The sequence below is a fragment of the Mixophyes fleayi genome, chromosome 9 (genome assembly GCF_038048845.1).
Source record: "Mixophyes fleayi isolate aMixFle1 chromosome 9, aMixFle1.hap1, whole genome shotgun sequence".
Classification (NCBI taxonomy): domain Eukaryota; kingdom Metazoa; phylum Chordata; class Amphibia; order Anura; family Limnodynastidae; genus Mixophyes; species Mixophyes fleayi.
This window is the reverse complement of record NC_134410.1, coordinates 130,711,493-130,733,052: the sequence shown is the minus strand read 5'-3', so window position 1 is coordinate 130,733,052 and position 21,560 is coordinate 130,711,493. Positions and strand designations below refer to the sequence as shown.

The following is a 21,560-nucleotide window of genomic DNA, read 5'->3' as shown; positions in this document are numbered from 1 at the left end:
AGAGAATCCGACCAGTGTTGACCAGCAAATCAACAGCAACCTTAGCAAGGACATAGGGTTAGTGAGACATGTAGCATGCAGATGAAGGAGGTCCAAAGGTGGAGCAGTTACCAGTGAGTGTTAATAAAACATTCCCAGCACCTGCTAGCAGACAGACAGCAACAGACATAGGAAATCATCTCACCCTGATCTGAGACAGCTTGACTGACATTGTAAGATATAAACAGGTAACAGGAGCCTGTCCCTCCATCCAGCTCCCTCTGAGTTAGGAATCACTATGGCCAACACCAGACACTCACAAACATCCATGCAGAGGAGATACACAGTCAGCAGCTAGTGTGCTGCATGGCCCTGACAAGAACCTGCCCCAGCCTTCTCCCCGTCTAGATGCATTGTCCTACCTCATCCAGACCTCAGGCCTACTACAGCTCCACACACGTTCCAGACACACTGTGGGTGCAGTCAGACTTGGGGCATGCTCAGTGCACACAGCTTCTCAGCCATAGCATTCAACAGTCTCACACACACACAAAAAAAAAAAAAGGAGGAAGTGTGATCACTATGAACATCAGACCAGCTAATTCACCAGCTGCACTCTTCACCCTACTGACCGTACACAGGCAGCCATGGTCTGCTCCCTGGACTGGCAGGAGGCTTAATCAAATGATTTCCAATAGTTTAATGAATCCAAGAGTTTGTAGCAGCAATGATCCCACAAAGTAACACCAGGCAGAGCTGCTCTGCCTCTTAGGATGTGTTTCCATTCTAGACTGCACAGACAAACTTCAATGCAAAGAGAACGTTTAAATATTTGAGGGAAAGACAAAATTACAATGAAGGTTGTTTCAGTAGCACGGTTAATGGCTTTCAATTGCCAGCTCCTGAGAGTACTTGGATCTCATCAGTCATGCCATGAATCAAAAGCGGAGGTCTTCTCTTTATACATTTAAACTGCATACCAAACAATTATCAAAAATAGACATAACAATTCAGTAGTGTATGTGTATATATATATATATATACACACACACACACACACACACACACTTTATCTATGACATATCCCACAGTACAGAAGAGAAGATAGACATTGGATTATAGGGCTACAGAACTGTAGTGTATATATAATCCTGGCAAGAGGTAGATATATACTTTAGTTCAACAGAACATTTTGCTATTTGCAGACATAACTGTTTCCTTGACAACAATGGATCTTTTGTCAGAATCATCATCACATTTCTCTGATGTATACTGCAAATTCAGCTACATGAAGGAAGAGATTCAACCAGGCTCCTGAAACCGTTTCAATAATCCTGTTTTCCTGACAATACTATACACAATACAGTGATGGAAGACAGAAGTGAAAGGCGCAGGAATCTACACAGCCTAACAAATACCCGAGCCTCTAACACTACTCTCAGCAATACAGACAATGTGATTATATGCAGACAAAGCCGACACGTTGGATCAGACAATGAGCACATCTACCTATAACACGTACCACCCAGACCTTCGTCTTTTGCACAGGCCCAATTTGGTTTTGTATCAATAGTTTAAGGATGTATCGGTCTACTCGACATCTGCAGAGCACGGTCCTGTTCTACATACTTCTTAACATGCACCAGTCACCGTATTGTGTAATACTCGGGAGAATGAGGCCAAACACTTCAACAGGCGTTAGTGACGTCGCGGACGGATAGGTGGCTTTTTTCGGGAATATCGAACGAGCCTACAAAATGACAGCCTCAAATCTCTGTAGATGAGATTCACTTTAACAGATACGTAGTGATATATTTTTCAAAACATCTCGTATTTAAAAGCTAAAAATGGACCAAAAACTGGAATTTTAGCATCATTGGACTCAACCCAACAGGACCAAGTCCTAGAGGAAGATACTTGTGAAGCTTTATATTCGGTGAAATAGTTTTCTCCCCCCCAAACACTAGTTTCAATTTTACATCTATACGTATATTTCGAATGACTAACGGCTTTCATATGATGAAAGGAGGCTTTGTATTCATTGCATTTAAATAAAGTTTTAAAATGATCACCTAAAACCAAAACCACAAGATAAAATACAGGTTAATAACAGAACAGTACAAAGAGCTTCTCTATGGCGGTAGCCTTGAGCCACAAGCTGGCCGGTCCTTAGTGCTCGCACCTATAGACAAGGGTTTACCCTGCTTGCAGCGCTCAAGCATGTTAATGATCAGTACAATATAATGAAATTATATAGGGGTACTCATTATGTACATAATACACTATGCTTGAAAATACATCTCTTACTTAAAATGCAACCAAAAAGTTTATCCTCTTCATACATCTCCAAAATCTCTCCCTTACACATTCTTACATCTATCTGTGACCCCGCGTCTACTCTCGGATAACGCCCCTCTCCCCAGTGCCGATACCCATCTATGAAATTCCCTACCACACCTGATCAGACTCTCCCACAGCCTTCAAATGTACCTATCTCCCCTACTCACGCTCCACTCTGAGCCACACTCACATTTTACTAGATTGCAAGCTCTCATGAGCAGGGCCCTCACTACCCCTTGTTTTCACATCTGCATTTATTCAGTCCCAACTGATTGGGACGGCAAAAAAATTACAAGTCAACAACAAAAAGAAAACACTGCAAGGAGACTTTGACTGATTGGTTAAAAGTGCTGACACAGGCTTTGTCTGTGCGCTAAACTGTCCCCATGTCCACAGGGACTAAAAGACGTCTTATGGATACAAACAGCAGTAGCCAGGATTTTCAAGCTAGCCAAACAGGCAAACAGCTGTTTCCATTTCTAATACCTTTCACTGTTCCCTCTATCGGAAGTGGGACAAAAGCCAGTAAAGCACCTGTGGGTACAAGCTCTCCCAAACTGCGAGGGTTTATGACACAGAGCACCCCCCGATTCTGTTACTTGGTTCGCTTTTCTTTTCACATTATCTTATCAGGAGGCTTCCTGCTATCTAACAGGGTACGTAAAAGTGGATTCACATTCATTCAAAACGAAGCTTTAAAGCTGAAAATGCCAAAATCTGTGAAAATGGGTCAGTTTCATTCTATGGTGGAATCTGTCACAGATCCAATAGTTTCATGATTGGAACGTTCTTTTTCAGAAATTAAAATAAATCTGTCTGTGATTGGCTGACATTAGGCCAATATGGGATTGTGCCGTTATATGTGGCCGATACTGCACACCGATACATGAATCTCCGGTAACATGAATATTACCTGTCAGTACTTCTTTCAGTTGTATTATACAATTTGTGTGACCTTTTTTCATTACATTTCATGTACTTTGTATAATGGAATATTGTGTCACTTACCATTTTTTAATTTATATTATTATTATCCTTTATTTGTTAGGCGCCACAGGAGCTCCGCAGCGCCGCACACAGTACTAACAGTAGACTATACAGGGTAAGACATTACTGAACAATAAACACCAAAACTTCAGAGGCTCCAGGCAGGGTAATGCAGTAAGGACGGAGCAGAAGAACAGGTATGGACACAGGAGGTAAGAGGGCCCTGCTCTAATGAGCCAACATCCTAAGGGATGTAAGCTTTATATTCTGTATTGTTTATTTTTGCAATGTTTACACTGTAACTGCTGCACAAATTATATTGTAACCACTGTGTAGGATTTAGGACAACTTTGTAACTATTGCTTGTGCTATTTCCACTAACAGTTAATAACAGCATCCAGGTATACACACACAGGGCCTGAGTCATTAAAGAAAGTAAGGCAAAAAAGGGAGTAATTGTTCTCTGGGACAAACCATGTTACAATAGAAGGGGTGAAAATGACTATTATTTTGCACATAAATTAAATACTGGCTGTTTTTTCAGCTAGCACACAGATACTTGATAGCTTTATTATTATATTTGATCTAGGACATGCCCTATCTCAACTATAAATCTGTCTCCACATTTTAAATCTTACCCCCCTTCAATGCAACATGGTTTTGCCCAGGTGCAAAGTTACGCCTTTTTTATGCTTTGCTCTCCTTAGTGACTCGGGGCCACAGTGTCTACAGGGGAGTTACAGTGCAACTGACAAGCAATAGGCCAGAAGCCCAATGAAACATTGGTAGAACGTCATCCCTTTGGAGAACAGTAGAACAACATTTTCAAAAGATGTTCACCCCCATTTCTATCTCCGTTTACGTTCTCTCCATTAAAAATAATAAAACTGTCGAATAACTTGACAGCGAATTAGCTACCACCACATTTTCTTAAACTATGTTGCTTGAAATATCTAGATTTTTTTATTGAGTAAAGCTCCTTTCAGCAGTGGATGTTCATAAACGCCATGTTTATCTGTTATTTTACATCAGAAAATGCATTCTCAAAAGTTTAATCAAAAGAAACAACAACTTTGTATTGTACATTTTTTGTAAAGAAAAAATACAAACAATTTCTTTGTTTAATCCGCTCTTGACTACATGGACCAACGTCTACCAGTAATCAGGAGTTTGTTTATTTGAGGTGAGACACAGTTGGCGATTTAAATTCGAGTTAGTGGACAATCCATTTAAAGGAGCTGTGTTGGGTAAAAATTAAAATATAAAAGGCAACATAGCTAATGAGTCTTTTGCAATAAACAGGAATAAGATATTTTAATCGAAAAGTCAAGAATGTACAGAATTCCTTCTGATGTCAGACATACAGAGCAATTGTAGGGAGAATTACTAAACAGTTAAATAAGGAGGGGACTGTCCGGGAAGTGTGGGGAAATCACAGGTGGAACTGTTAATGTAATTGAGTTTATTTTAGTCCTGGTTCTCCAAATTACAAAACACAAACAAACAACAAAGAAAACTAACTCCTATACACTCCAGATAATAGATCCCAAACCAGCACAGAGATTTCAACAGGGACCCCAACTTAATTGATGCATAAGTAAATGGGGATTTCACTAAACCGAGCAATTATCTTGTGTATTCATCTCACATTTCCCAAGAGCCAGCACCCCATAAACTATACAGGGTTCTTTAAGAGCAATAGAAATTCAGAAGGTATCAGATGCTGAAACATTAACAGCTGCTAAACAATTGCCTTGCTTCTCCCAACACTGTATCTTCCCAGCTGAGGACTATCTAATAATAGTCCCCAGTTACTGCAATTATCATCTCATGCTGAAGCAGAACTATACAGGAGAAACACAAGACTTCAGGAAAATGCCGCCAACAGCAAGATTTACATGACATATGTACACAGCTAATGAGGATTGCATCAGAGTAGGAGATACAAATGGGAAACATTACATTCTCCTCTGCAGATATCCAGCACATGATCCCCAGGTTTTCATTGAGGTCAGTAATACCCAAGGATCACATCTATTAAAGTGATTCTACACTAGACATCTAGAAAGCACCAATCTTTCCTGCAAGTTGTACAGACCCTGAGCTCACACTACACCAGCAAAACTTTCATCTGCAATTCCACAATTGATTTAAAGGAGCTTTTTTCTATCCAGGATTTTCTAAACACAGGAGAACAAAAGACACCAGCTCAGAAATGCAGATTACTGCCAAATGCCTGTGGGGTTGGGTGGAAGGGACTGCAAAGTTTCTAGAGTCAAGCAGCCCCAATCCCTGGCCACTGAGGGGATGAGGAGATTTGGGCAGGAAGAGTGTGAGTCCTCAAGGTGTTTATCTCCAGATAAGTGTTCACACTCCTAGTACAACAGTGATCAGCCTGCACAGGAGAGTGAGCAGAGCACGGATCCCCTGACATACCTCCACCTCAGGCCAATCTGCCATTAGATTTCCTCCAGGAGCTGCTGAGGCCTACGCTGGTGTGTCCAGGAGCTGCCAGGAACAGGAGCATGCTCAGTCAGAGGATCTTCCCTCCAGCAGGAAATCAGCTCATGGCTGCTGTGTTGTAATGTGTCACCCCAGGACGACTCCCTGTGATCAGCCACCAACAGGGCCCATCTCACTCACTAGTGCAGCAGACAGTCCCTTACACTAATCACCAGGAAATGTCACACCTGCACCTCTGTCTGCTGCTCTATTTAAAGGGGAAAAACAGCCTTTCGGTTTAATCCCATGTAGAGATGCAGCGAATGGAGTGTGTATTATGTTGTATATAAATGGAATCTCAAGGTTCTTGCACTCTACGGGTCTGGTAGAGGTAGAGTGCATGTATAAATCAATGTCTGGCTGATCACTCCTAATATAGCAGTAATCTAATCTGTTAGTGGCTGCAATACATCTCCCCAGCTATTGCGCGCTCATGAAAGAACAACCATACAAAGAGCCTATAGAAAGACACAAATAAAAGTGACAATTGCTTCCTAGAGTTAAAGGACTCTGGTTACCACTAAAACCATCTGTAGTTTGATTCTCTCCTACACAAGTACAACAACAAGTATCAAGCCTGACTTAAGGCTTCAGTCACTGGAATGACTTTTGCAGCTAAACTTTACACCAATTTCCCAAAATACTATACAATATTCCTTCAGACACCGTCACATACAAGGTGAACTACATGAACAAGCCTCTGTTGTGGGACTGTGTATCACATGTAAGGTCACCCCAAGCGCACAGGACGGCATAATCCTGGATCTGCGACATTAACAAGAATGTTTCTACATATTTAAAAAGAGCTCCACTCAAAATATAAAACAAAGCTGACGCAGAACTAGTTTAAGGTGGAGATCACCAAGATCATATCTACTTGCCTGCATTCTCCCTCCCCAGGTCTCTAACACTGCACTCCTCTCTCCTACTAGGGCAGCTTCTTTCATACACATGGCATTGTTGTCCCGTCCCCCCCCCCCCTTGGTCAACGGTATCGGGGGAGGGGCACTGACAATACCCTGGAATCAGACTGACAGTTCTAGGACAGTGGAACTATTGAAAGGTCACACCTAAAGGTTAAGTAGAACTCTGTATTTTATCTCATCATTGGGCACTCCAATCCAAACCACAAAGTTACATTGTGGGTAGAATGTTTTTAAAAAAGGGACACGAAGAATTTAAGACCTTTGAGTCAGAAAAGATGGTGGAACTAAATATTGTTTTCATAAAATGTGTAGTAACTTTGTTAACCAAGTATAATGTTCGTAATTCTGCTGGTCACATAAAACACTGTATCAATGCCACTGTTTGCCACATGCAAGTACAAAGTATCAAAAAACAAATTTGCGCCTATCTATGTAACCTCTGTGACCTGGTCAGCCTGATTGTGGGGACTACGGGCCAGTGCAATGTAAAGGTCTTGGTGGATATAAAAGGGTTAAGGTCCCGTTATATAGGAATAATAAAGAAGGGGTGATGGGAATGAACGTCAGGAACGGCAGATATATAATGTTCCCATCATATTTGTTGGTGGCTACAAAGTATCAACAATTGGACTACGTGAAGGATATCACCAAGCTGTTGGAGAATGGTGTCTGCACCATATAAAAGGCTTAAGCTGGCGGCAGACACCAACGAATGATTGTACAGAAACACAATCACATCAATATTCAATAGGGACACAAGTTCATTTTAAATATGACTTTTTACTCAAACTGGAAGTCGAATAAAACCAAAGTTACTGCTTTCCACAGATAAAATGCTGACAGAAATTTAGGAGAGTTGTAGGATCGCTACATAGTATTCCCATGGTTACAATACACGGTCTTAACTCGGCTTTTATCGGATAAAGAGTTTCCACCTAATTTAATCAGATCCTCAATCGATTTGGTTATCACCATGTGATCCTATTGGATTGTCACCACACACCGATCCTTTAACAATTTATATAAAAGATTGGATTTTAACGATTGAAATACCGGTTATTTTATTGATTAGGGGACTTTGCAGGCCAATGTTTACGGGTCTGCACTATCGATGGACAACCTGATACTTTGGGGGCCACTTGGTGTGGCTCTATAACTTTCAAATGAGCCGCACATTACTTTAATCTCAGTAATAGGTTAAAACAATAAATTTAATCACATAAAGAGACACCTGTCTGTAATACCATATACAGTAGGCATATTACACACATGTTACACGCTATAACAAACACATCAGACAAAGCAGGAGGGAGCTGGATGTGTACAAAAGTCTTTTAGCACATTCTGTGATTGATACAAACAGCTCATTTGAAGAACCACCATTTTTGTTAAAGAATGTGCAAAGCGTAGATGGACTCCCAACCTTCCGGCCCTCGTCAAAAGGCCGCTGCTCCAAAGGAAGAGGATTTGGTGCTTGCGCCTAGTGCCTCTTGCACTTCAGCCACAGGACTAGTGATGGGGACACATTCAAACCTCAAGGGGTCTACTTTCCAGATAAGACTTTCTATATATTTGCCCTTAATATTATTGCCCTCTACTGACTCCCCTTCTGCAGAGGTGAGGAGGGCGGAAAGGACCACTTATGGCTGTTTGTATCCCCAAAGGCACAATATAACAACTGACCATTATTATCCTGCACACACATCTGATAAAGAGAAGAACATCTTGAGGTTAGAGTTCCTCTAAGGCTCCAGTCACCAAATGGAAACAAAGCCGTCAGCTGGAGTCTCATAGGTGAACTATAACATTAAACATTGGTTGTGACCTCTTCGTGCTACAAGTCAATAGACAGACTTCATCTGGTTTCCAGTCACCCAAGACAACTACAGGAATACTTCTACATATTTCAAGAGGAAGTAAAGAAGCAGCATATAATAAAACGGAATATTTGTTTTACAGTATTTACAATAAATAAACTTTCATTACGGAAGTCGGTTTAGTTAAACACAATCTTCTTAGTCTTCCTATTAACCTGTTCAGTTATCTCCTAGGTTCAGACATTTAACACCATTCAGTGTAAGTTCACACTGGCACTGAGGCTCCCGTCTGTGATCGTGGCGCGGACAACGCTGCGCTGGCAGATGTAAGCGTGGAGCTCATGGATGTTTATGGTACAAGCAGCGTCACTGTAAACTTTTGCAAATGGTGAATACAGCAAAAATAGACCAAGGAGGGTCCATGGTGGGTTCAGCCTGACACTGCATTTACCATAGGGATCAGTGAATCTCAATGGTCACATTACGGTAAACACAGATGGAGGGAGAAGTACACTGTTTACGTACCCTAAAGTTTCTTGTAACATACAAATGTTAACAATCCAGAGAGCTTGAGGGGTCCAATTATGAGAAGGATGTAGGCCAGTAAAAGGATGAGGAGAGGGGGCAGTAAGAGCGTGAGGGTTCAATGTGTCTATCTCCAGATAAGTGTGAGCTCACCATGATCACACACCCAATACAGGAGGCAGAGCTAAGCACGGATCCCCTGACATACCTCCACGGCAGCCCTCTCTGCTATTAGATTTACTCCGGGAGCCGGCGAGGCCTACGCTGGCCTGCCAGGGAGCGGAAGAGGCCTACGCTGGCCTGCCCGGGAGCCGACGAGGCCTACGCTGGCCTGCCCGGGAGCCGACGAGGCCTACGCTGGCCTGCCCGGGAGCCGACGAGGCCTACGCTGGCCTGCCCGGGAGCCGACGAAGCCTACACTGGCCTGCCCGGGAGCCGACGAGGCCTACGCTGGCCTGCCCGGGAGCCGACGAGGCCTACGCTGGCGTGCCCGGGAGACGACGAGGCCTACGCTGGCCTGCCCGGGAGCCGACGAGGCCTACGCTGGCCTGCCCGGGAGCCGACGAGGCCTACGCTGGCCTGCCCGGGAGCCGACGAGGCCTACGCTGGTCTGCCCGGGAGCCGACGAGGCCTACGCTGGCCTGCCCGGGAGCCGACGAAGCCTACGCTGGCCTGCCCGGGAGACGACGAGGCCTACGCTGGCCTGCCCGGGAGCCGACGAGGCCTACGCTGGCCTGCCCGGGAGCCGACGAGGCCTACGCTGGCCTGCCCGGGAGCCGACGAAGCCTACGCTGGCCTGCCCGGGAGACGACGAGGCCTACGCTGGCCTGCCCGGGAGACGACGAGGCCAATGCAGGCGTGCCCGGGAGCCGACGAGGCCAATGCAGGCGTGCACGGGAGCCGACGAGGCCAACGTTGGCGTGCCCGGGAGCCGATGAGGCCAACGCTGGCGTGTTCACAGCGTAGGGTGCTTACAGGATAGTTGGACTTTAATTTGGATATACACAATGATTCTGCTGCTGGGTCAGACACCATTACCCAGCCGCTGTACAGCTTCCAAAGCACAGGAGAGCTTCCAAAGCACAGGAGCCCATGATCGTGAAGATGGAAGATGATAGCGGTCATCTACCAGCCAATTTATGAGCATGTCAGATGAGGATGCAAGCCATCACGTCTGGCTCAGTGTGGGCATTGTGCTCTTTGCAGTATTCCCAGAGTTGCAATATATATATATATATATATATATATATATATATATATATATATATATATATATATATATATATATATATATATATATATATATAATATATGCTTTAATCTTGATTGGATTTGGATGAGTTTTTTTCCACTCAATGTGGAAAAAAACATACCCGGATGGTTTGGAAATCTACAAATCCCACTGGATTGTAACCCACGAATGCCAGTGGTCTATTTAATCAATTTTATAAAGAACACTTTCATGGCTGCGTTTAAGGTTCACTTAAGGTTTAAATCCTTAAAACAACATTTGCACTAACATTTGGTGTTGATGCAAAATACGGAGCAGCGCAGAGTACAAAACAGCGTTGTGGTCGTCGTGTGAAGAACAATAATAAAGATTGTGCTAGTCGCAGCAAATTGAGCGTGGCGAGCTCGCGTGTGAGTCCAGGCCGGAGCACGCGGCCCATGGCTTGTTATCCATGTAGCACAGTTTTCAGCCAATTATTTCTTTCCAAACGGACAACAGGAAAAAGCACAATAACAAAGATGAACAAGTAGATTATGCATTTGAATCATTATATTGATTTGTTTTCTGATTAACAGAGTTTAAACAAGGCAGAATATCTAATGGGCGAACAGAAACAGAGGATAAATTATCTAAGTGTTCGTCAGATAACAAAATCCGTCACAGAGGACATGTCAGATGATTGCGCACAGCGTAAACATTACTTACATGCTGCTAAAATTAGAGTACGCTGGCAGAGCAACCAGATCCATGACATTTAAAAAATAAAATATATACACACACACACAATATTGTTGCAACAGCGACACCATGACGAATGCACTCACTATGCAGCACATGTATTAATATATTGGAGTGTTACAAACTGCTGCATATCTGCTCCTAAACTGCAGAAAAGCACCCAGCACTGGAGACTTCAGCTCTGCGACATGGTGGTGCATTGAGAGGCAATTATAGTGACAGCAGAGGACAATAACTTACTGGCCATCTCATGTCTGCGTTCCATAAATATGTCTCTCAGGGTCCACAAGGAGAACTTAAATATGAATGCATGCCAAAATCCCCATTGTAGTTCCAGGATTGTTACTTTACACACCTTAAGGTTCTCAATTTCATATATCATTAGCATTCCTGCAGCATCCTGTGTAATGCTGATCTGTATACAAAGGCTTCTGGAATCTCTGCTTGGAGTCAGTGGAAACTTTATTTTTGGCGACAAGTTGGTCCTGATTTTAAAATCAAAGACGTCTGCAGCCACTACCTCCCCTGCTAAACAATATCCTGTACCCACCAGATAGATTATATTTTAATACTATTTATATAGCATCAACATATTACGCATCACATCAGTCACGGATATCACTAGTTTCTATCAGCTGCCCTCTCATGAACATGAAGTTCCTCAGTGATGGTTCCTAGTGACTGGATAGGCTGCACTCTCAGTGATGTCACTGGTTCCTAGTGACTGGATAGGCTGCACTCTCAGTGATGTCACTGGCTCCTAGTGACTGGTTAGGCTGCACTCCCAGTGATGTCACTGGTTCCTAGTGACTGGATAGGCTGCATTCTCAGTGATGTCACTGGTTCCTAGTGACTGGATAGGCTGCACTCTCAGTGATGTCACTGGTTCCTAGTGACTGGATAGGCTGCATTCTCAGTGATGTCACTAGTTCCTAGTGACTGGATAGGCTGCATTCTCAGTGATGTCACTGGGTCCTAGTGACTGGATAGGCTGCACTCTCAGTGATGTCACTGGTTCCTAGTGACTGGATAGGCTGCACTCTCAGTGATGTCACTGGTTCCTAGTGACTGGATAGGCTGCACTCTCAGTGATGTCACTGGTTCCTAGTGACTGGATAGGCTGCATTCTCAGTGATGTCACTGGTTCCTAGTGACTGGATAGGCTGCATTCTCAGTGATGTCACTGGCTCCTAGTGACTGGTTAGGCTGCACTCCCAGTGATGTCACTGGTTCCTAGCAACTGGATAGGCTGCACTCTCAGTGATGTCACTGGTTCCTAGTGACTGGATAGGCTGCATTCTCAGTGATGTCACTGGCTCCTAGTGACTGGTTAGGCTGCACTCCCAGTGATGTCACTGGTTCCTAGCAACTGGATAGGCTGCACTCTCAGTGATGTCACTGGTTCCTAGCAACTGGATAGGCTGCACTCTCAGTGATGTCACTGGTTCCTAGTGACTGGATAGGCTGCACTCTCAGTGTTGTCACTGGTTCCTAGTGAATGGATAGGCTGCATTCTCAGTGATGTCACTGGGTCCTAGTGAATGGATAGGCCTCATTCTCAGTGATGTCACTGGTTCCTAGTGACTGGATAGGCTGCATTCTCAGTGATGTCACTGGCTCCTAGTGAATGGATAGGCTGCATTCTCAGTGATGTCACTGGGTCCTAGTGACTGGTTAGGCTGCACTCCCAGTGATGTCACTGGTTCCTAGCGACTGGATAGGCTGCACTCTCAGTGATGTCACTGGTTCCTAGTGAATGGATAGGCTGCATTCTCAGTGATGTCACTGGGTCCTAGTGAATGGATAGGCCTCATTCTCAGTGATGTCACTGGTTCCTAGTGACTGGATAGGCTGCATTCTCAGTGATGTCACTGGCTCCTAGTGACTGGTTAGGCTGCACTCCCAGTGATGTCACTGGTTCCTAGCAACTGGATAGGCTGCACTCTCAGTGATGTCACTGGTTCCTAGTGACTGGATAGGCTGCATTCTCAGTGATGTCACTGGCTCCTAGTGACTGGATAGGCTGCATTCTCAGTGATGTCACTGGTTCCTAGTGACTGGATAGGCTGCACTCTCAGTGATGTCACTGGTTCCTAGTGACTGGTTAGGCTGCACTCCCAGTGATGTCACTGTTTCCTAGCAACTGGATAGGCTGCACTCTCAGTGATGTCACTGGTTCCTAGCGACTGGATAGGCTGCACTCTCAGTGATGTCACTGGTTCCTAGCGACTGGATAGCATGCATTCTCAGTGATGTATGGGCAGTACGGTGGCTCAGTGGTTAGCAATTCTACCTTACAGCACTGGGGTCATTAGTTAAATTCCTGACCATGGCCTTATCTGTGAGGAGTTTGTATGTTCTCCCCGTGTTTGCGTGGGTTTCCTCCGGGTGCTCCTGCTTCCTCCCACACTCCAAAAACATACTAGTAGGTTAATTGGCTGCTAACAAATTGACCCTAGTCTGTGTGTCTGTCTGTCTGTGTGTGTATATGTTAGGGAATTTAGACTGTAAGCCCCAATGGGGCAGGGACTGAGGTGAGTGTGTTCTCTGTACAGCGCTGCGAAATTAGTGGCACTATATAAATAAATGATGATGATGTCTCTGGCTCATAGTAAATGGATAAAATGGATTCACAAAAAATCCGATCCAGCCCAAGAACTGGGTGGAGGCTAACTGCAAGAACGGACGTTAAACAGTACAAAATATTAATACCCAAGGACACCGTACATTTTATAATGTAAGAGATTATTACAGTGTAATGACAGATCAATGAAATATAGTGAGTGTGATGGGAGTAAGGGGAACAACAGGAATACAGTAGAACTAAACACCCAAAATTGAAGACTTCAAGGCACACACATGAAAGCGATAAATGTGTTCTCTATATGGATATATATTTGTTCTGCAATTTCAGTTGATGCTGGTTGGGAGGTGCCAATATGCTATCAAGGTATGCAGTTCTATGATGTACAACATATAATAATATAACCTACATGATTGGCGGCAAGGCTCAGTGTCAGCGAGGTGTACCTGGCCGAAGAAGGCTGTATATGAGCATCAGATGATGATCATACCTAATTCTAGGACACCAGGTATGCCTCGCAGTTGACAAGACTGGCCAGTCACAATAGACATTAAATAAATAAAAAAAACTGGACAGTTTACTTAGTGACTTGGGAGGACCATTCACAGAAAATATGGCAAGGAGTTATGAGCAACTTATGACAAATAAAACCATTCCATTTTTCAAAAAGATACAAGACAGAACATCTCTTTTACAACCTATAAAAAGAAATTTGTGGGGGCTATTATAACTTTAACAATGTGACATAACTTCCTAACTCCCCACAGTTGGCTGTTAAATTGGAACATAGACTTTCCGCAACTGGCTACACTGGAGGCTGATCACTAAGCCTCTGCCAGTTCTATGCAAAACATCTGCCTTGTTACTATACACACTTTCACAGCATTGACTTACGGTCACGCTCTGTCTCTTTATATCACCCCTCTGTAGTCAATTCATTTTTTTTTACTGAAAATAACAATTTTGTGAGATACTTCCTGTCGTGCATAACAGCAATAAACTTATGTCTTAGGGGTGATCAATATATATATATATATATATATATATATATATATATATATATATATAATATCATTGTAATTTGGATACCTGATGGGGCTATTCCGCTGGTGATTACCCTATTACCACCCTCTACACAGCTAACACAAGACAACAACCCTGTGACCAACACTGCCACACACACAGCCCACTCAGTACTTTTACCTTTGCAGTCTAGCTGGTCCAGTGTGCAATATGATGTAGCACATGCCCTTGTGTTTCTAACTCCCATTGTCCTATAGATTGTAAGCTTGTGAGCAGGGTTCTCTTACCTCTCTGTCTCTATGTATTACCCAGTATTGTCTTATCAGTGTTTGTTCCCAATTGTAAAGCGCTATGGAATTTGCTGGCGCTATATAAATAAATGTTGATGATGATGATGTCAGTATCATTGTAGTTTTACAAAACAAGTAATATTAGAGTATAATATTGAGAATATTGGCAAATAAAAAAACAAGCACAAATAACCTTTTTTGTGCACATTAACATGTTTAATTAACATTTACAAAAATAATTTTAGAATCTCACACTTAAGGTATATTGTCCCTTTGGTGGTTTCAGATCCCACAGAATGTCTGCCTCCGCTGTGCGTGACAGATACCGTTTAATAACCATTTACAAGCGAGCGGTGCAGCCATACTATCTGTAAATACGGACAAGGAACCAGCTAAACTCCTCACTTGCCCAGACGTCTACCTGAGCTCAGTAGTATATGTCCAGAATAAAATGCCATTAGCTACATTTCTATTTCTAGAAGGTGTTTTGTGCTGATACCAGAAGACTATTTTGAAAGCTGGGACCACCTAGGAGAAGACAATCTCTGTACAGACATCTTATCTCTCCTTACACAGGTCCTGATTCCCAGGAGAAGCAGGTCCCCAGAGTGTATATTAATCTCACTATTACCACCTTATTACACTCTAATTACCTGCACACTACCAGAAGAAGACGGGATTTAACCCCATGGCTGCAGGATGGAAACAAATATGATGTCACCTCCATAGCTGTTATCTGTGTGACAGGATAAACACCTGATTTACTTAGGATACAAACTACAAATTCCCAAGTACACCACAGAGTTTACTGCGGACCGAGGACCCCAGAACACATATCCATGAATATATTAGGAGCTCCATAAACCGTACATTGTCTGTAGAATATATACTGTCCCTGTATATTAGGATAGCTGTTGCAGCATTTACATTAGCCCAGAGCTGACATTTCTGCAATACAGACAAGGGGTTAATGTTTCACAGAAACGTTTCTGTAATCGGATCCTAACCTGGGAGCCCCTCCTAAGCTTTCTTTAGGGATTCCCTGCACACCCCACTCTACAGACATCTGGCAGGATGCATCCTTACTACTAATCTGTACCAATGCCAACTCTGATTATCAGACCAGCCTGAAAACTGTCAAGGGACGCCACCGACATGGACACCTGAGTAATATAAAGGTGCATATTATGTACCCACAGCCAGGGGGCGCTAGGCTAGAGGAAGTAGTTATTCTACAGACCCTACCCAGAAGGCACTATTCAATGTAGACTCATTTTCAGTGACCCATCAAGTGTTTTTAAAGGGGGTTCCACCTTTAAGTAACTTTAATTTTTTAACTTGCAACTTATTTTTAAAAAATAAGTATCAGGAGGTCACATACAGGTGTCAGGGGAACATGGCTGTTTCAGGGGAGAACTATTATTTTGATACTTATTGCCCACAGGCAGTTAATAGTTCATTTATATGGAACGTATTTGTCTACACTGCTACAAAGAAACAAACTAGGGTTATACTCCTCTAAGCAGCAGTAACATCCTGAGTGACGGACGCCGTAAGGAACGGTGAGAACAGCAGATGCTGCGTCCACAATACTCAGACTGTCAGATCTAATAGAAGAATCAATGATCACATCCCTCAGCTGCTGCTATGACACCAATCTAACACAGCAGGCTGGAGACTGAGCCCCTACAGTAACAATTATCCATAATATCTGATGCACATATTTGTAATGAGAACCATCAAGGTGCGTGAGAGATCCCAAACACAGAGAAAACACTGGAACTTCCTTCAATTCCTGGTACTGATTTAATGAGCAATTAGCAGTCATAAATATTACCATAATAATTGAAATTAATACAAGTTATTGTGGGCGTGATGCAGAGTTGACCATAAAATGGAGTAATTTATCGTAAAAAAAAAAAAGCACATGTAACAATAGTGTAGTTAAGCTCATATGCTGTGTCAGATGCATCGCAAGATCCATTGAACTCTGCGCCTGCAACATATGTGTCAGGGGTAAGTCTGACGTACATACACATAACCGGATCAGAAGCACAAGAGAAGTTTGTTGCCATTCACTATTAGACTTGACATAATACGACAAATATAACATTCTGGCTCGCAAACAAATTAAAATAGTATTTAGAAAAATAAAATAAAGACTACGCCCACAAAATCCTATAATATAGGTAGGATCAATGCATAAAGCACCTATCAGATTCAGAGAGGAATCCGCAATCAGCCAATCAGAAGCAGCTAGCTAGTGCTGGCGACTGACATTATCATCAGAGCGTATTTGTAACTGGCCTCTAAGACCCGTCCCATGACAGATGTATGCGCGTCGCCGTGTGGGTCTGTCTCAGCCCTTACTGTACTCGCGCCAGGTCTGGCCGCCATATCCTGTTCCGCCTCTTCAGTCTAAAGGAGCCGCAAGTGTCAGATGTGGGTAACTCTGCACGTGCGCTCTCTGAGCACGCACAGAATGAAACCACGCAAGTTATGCTACACAAACATACGTTTTACTCACTCACTCAGTATCTGCCCCTTTGGCTTTCCATACATGAAAGTAATCCGTTTTTTATTATACGGAATTATGAAAAACTGAACATTAGATCATTCTAGGCTATGTATCCTTATTCTGGTCATTAAAATAATGGGGGAGGGGGGTTAATAAACACTTTGCAACCATTAGTGAATAATTCAACAATGTTCCTTTATAAAATATCCACGGGAACACTACAAGTAACTAGTATTTTAAAAGGAAGGCTTTCATTTTGTGTCTTTTGCACAACCCATATAACTGCTTTTTTAAGTTTCAAACAATGCTGATAACAGGGACATAAATTGGCTTTAAAATGGTAGTATTGTAAATAGAAAAAAGTTTTATAGAAAGGTGTATAATAATACCATAATCTTCCCACATCAGGAACTTCACTACAATGTGCTATTGGGGAACCCTGCTCCTTCCACTATATAACTCTCAGTCTGTGGCTTCCTGCTACCTCCATTCCCCTCCTCACATCATGTCACTGCCCCAGTCCTCACTAACACATCTCTCATCTCCTGATATACTCTGTGCTGCTGGGGACCCTGCTCCTTCCACTATATAACTCTCAGTCTGTGACTTCCTGCTGCCTCCATTCCCCTCCTCACATCATGCAGCCCTGTCCTCACTAACACATCTCTCATCTCCTGATATACTCTGTGCTGCTGGGGACCCTGCTCCTTCCACTATATAACTCTCAGTCTGTGGCTTCCTGCTGCCTCCATTCTCCTCCTCACATCATATCACTGTCCCTATCACATCACTCATCTCCTGATATACTCTGTGCCGCTGGGGATCCTGCTCCTTCCACTATATAACTCTCAGTCTGTGGCTTCCTGCTGCCTCCATTCCCCTCCTCACATCATGTCACTGCCCCTATCACATGCAGCCCTGTCCTCACTAACACATCACTCATCTCCTGATATACTCTGTGCTGCTGGGGGACCCTGCTCCTTCCACTATATAACTCTCAGTCTGTGGCTTCCTGCTGCCTCCATTCCCCTCCTCACATCATGCAGCCCTGTCCTCACTAACACATCCCTCATCACAGGAGTGGACAGGTCACTGCCTCCCACACAACTAGTTCCCCATCTTCTGTAATCCTCTGTGTTGCTGTGAGCATTCCCATGATTTGATTGGCTGCAGGTTAACCTAACCATTTTAAACACAGTCGAAATGAAGAATAATGAAAAAGTGCCCTCACCTTAAAAACTTCAAGGTTTCAATGACCTAAAAAATACAAATATTGAAAGCTCTACATATGGTAATATGACCCTACATGTTAGCATGATTGGCAACTGTCAGTTAATTTATTGACAGCCAGTGAAAATGATGGCATGAATAAAGGCCAGGTACAGCAGTATATATATGGTGTTGATATTGTGAACATCTAACCCCTGATCCTCTTATAAACAGCTGTAAGTACATACATTTTTAGTTACATTTTATATCAATGTATTTATTTTTAAAATTATACTGTTAATAAATAAGCTTTCAGATGTTGTTAACGCTGCTTTATAGTAACTGAATACAATGGGCAGTGTTCTCCCCAGCACCTATTACCCGACCAGTCCTGGCAGGTGTGAGCACTAACCTCCAACATTTTTCAATATTATAACTGCCCCCGCCCGGCTACTTCTTAATGCCACCCAGCTGGCAACATCTTCTGGGGAGAACACTGACAAGGAATCGCTTAATAACGATTCAAGAACGGAATGTGTTCAAAATAAAAGGTTTAATCATTGGAGACTGATCTCCTATCAACAACTATTGTAACTTTCTGACAGTCAGTAAGAATGATGTAACAGTCTGTCAGTAAGAAAATAGTAAAGTAACAATCTGCCATTTTCTTAACAATACTAAACTACATATATATATATATATATATATATATATATATATATATATATATATATATATATATATATATATATATATATAAGAAATAACAAGCCAACAGTTTTGATACAGTAAGATTGTATATCCCTACCTGATCCCATCTCCTCTACCAATCTGTTTTTGTAAATACACTTTACCTTAAACAATGTTTCAGTAAAAGCCACTGCACGTCAGTAAATGTATATGAAGTTGTCTGCAGATATCTGCACAGGTCGGGACACCTGGAGCTGTGGCCCTGTGCAGTCTGCAGGGACACAAGGGATCCGTAGAGGACACCCCCGCAGCTGTGTGGATTTTAGGATGTCAATATCCCGATAGTAGCTTGCAGTCAGGTATAAAACTACCTCACATGCTGTGCCAAAATATTTGCATATATTTGAATGTTTAAGGAAGCCTTTTTATACTTAGATTAAGTGGAAATGTAATTCATAACTTGCTTTCAGCGTTATACCCTGTGAGAAGAGTCATCCTTATCCAATCATAGAATAAACAGCTTTATACGATATGTAAATACAAAATATTACACATTTAATATCTGAAAAAGTGGGGTTCTCCCCATCATGAAGGCTAATGGCAGCACGGTGGCTTAGTGGTTAGCACTTCTGCCTTATAGCACTGGGGTCATGAGTTCAATTCCCGACCATGGCCTTATCTGTGTGGAGTTTGTATGTTCTCCCCACGTTTGCGTGGGTTTCCTCTGGGTGCTCCGGTTTCCTCCCACACTCCAAAAACATACTGGTAGGTTAACTGGCTGCTCTCTAAATTGATCCTAGTCTGTGTGTGTGTTAGACTGTAAGCTCCAATGGAGCAGGGACGGAGTTCTCTGTACAACGCTGCGGAATTAGTGGCGCTATATAAATAAATGGGGATGATGGTGATGACCCCTTTTGAGGGTCTGATCTGTCAGACAGGGTTATTTAGTTACATGGTCACTTACAATTAAACGTTTTGAGTTAGGATGATGCAATGCAAGGGGGTATGAAGACAATATTTTTCGTAGACATAATCATTCGGAGGTAACACACAAAACTATAGAAATGATTACATTATAAAGAATGTGAACCCTTCTGTAGCTGCCACATGTCACTTTTAATCACTCTGTTGAAGCATTTTCCAGCCACAATAATGTAGTTAACTAAGATTTAAGATTAGGTCCAGAGCTTTAGAAAACAAACAGACTGTCCTTCTGCAGAAGTTCTCTGAAATAAAATCATATATACTATATATAGGGTACATCATGAATGGCGACAATAACAGTTGTTGAATAATAGCTATAAGAACTCACATAATCTGCAGCAGTAAATTAAATAGTTAAAGAGATAAAGTAAGGTGAATAGTGCTGAGTGGCAGAGGAGTAGGTTACACATGGGCACGGTTGGCAGATTAGACATGCGCCCTCCACACAGCAAGGAACCCTACACACGTTTCTGATCCACTCCTAGATCAGGAATCTCTCAACGCAAATGGAAACCTAATTTCTGTACTGTTCCAAAAACTACAGGGTGTTCTTGGCGCCTACTGCAAACTTTTCTAGGAACGCCCTCGTTCTGCCCAAATCCCTCATGATTAAGGCTGGATGGGTCAAAAGTTATCACGAAAAAGTGAAAAGTCTACGTTGGAAAAGAGAAAAGCGCTTGGGAGCACCACCACTTAGGAGTATAAAGAGGACAAAACATCTTTATATAACAGAGTCGCGAACAGGCAGGATCAATATACCCATGCAACAGGGCACAGAAATCTTATCTTTCAGGGGGCCAAATTGTTTTGTTATAAACAAATGGAGAGTTGGCACTAAGTCTAAGGGTCAGTTCTCCACACCCTTCATGACCTTCACCTCCTACATAGCCAACGTCTCATTCTAACCCATCCTCTCACTATATATTCCGGTGTCACAAGGCTCTGGTCTGGTCCCTCTGCTTTAATCACTGTACACCTTCGCTTGATTAACTAATTTGCACCTTCGGCATCAGTACTACCTCTCCACCCCTGACTTATCCATTGCTCTACTACCTTTTGTGAACAACTCTGGTATTTCCACATAAATGTCCCTTCAAATCTCCCTCCCCATCACTACATAATCCCAAGCCTGAGCATTAGGACGTCACTCCTAACCTCACCCCTTACATTCAATCTCTCAGTCCCTGTCACCTTCCAAACATTGTTAGAATATGCCC

At 42.8% G+C, this 21,560-nt stretch overlaps 1 protein-coding gene across 3 annotated transcripts in view; it reads right to left on the bottom strand.

The window, feature by feature from the left end:
* EHMT1 (euchromatic histone lysine methyltransferase 1) overlaps window positions 1–21,560 on the bottom strand; it is a 72,814-nt gene that overhangs the window by 47,848 nt on the left and 3,406 nt on the right. Inside the window, exon 1 of one of the 3 annotated variants that reach the window (XM_075185770.1) lies at window positions 5,743–5,840. The exons of 1 other annotated variant lie outside the window; for it this stretch is intronic. In XM_075185770.1, the coding sequence (XP_075041871.1) occupies window positions 5,743–5,766 (24 nt within the window). In that variant the 5' untranslated portion in view covers window positions 5,767–5,840. Of the gene's footprint in view, window positions 1–401; window positions 455–5,742; window positions 5,841–21,560 lie in introns of those variants that run through there. One more of the 3 variants, XM_075185773.1, reaches the window with a different exon arrangement.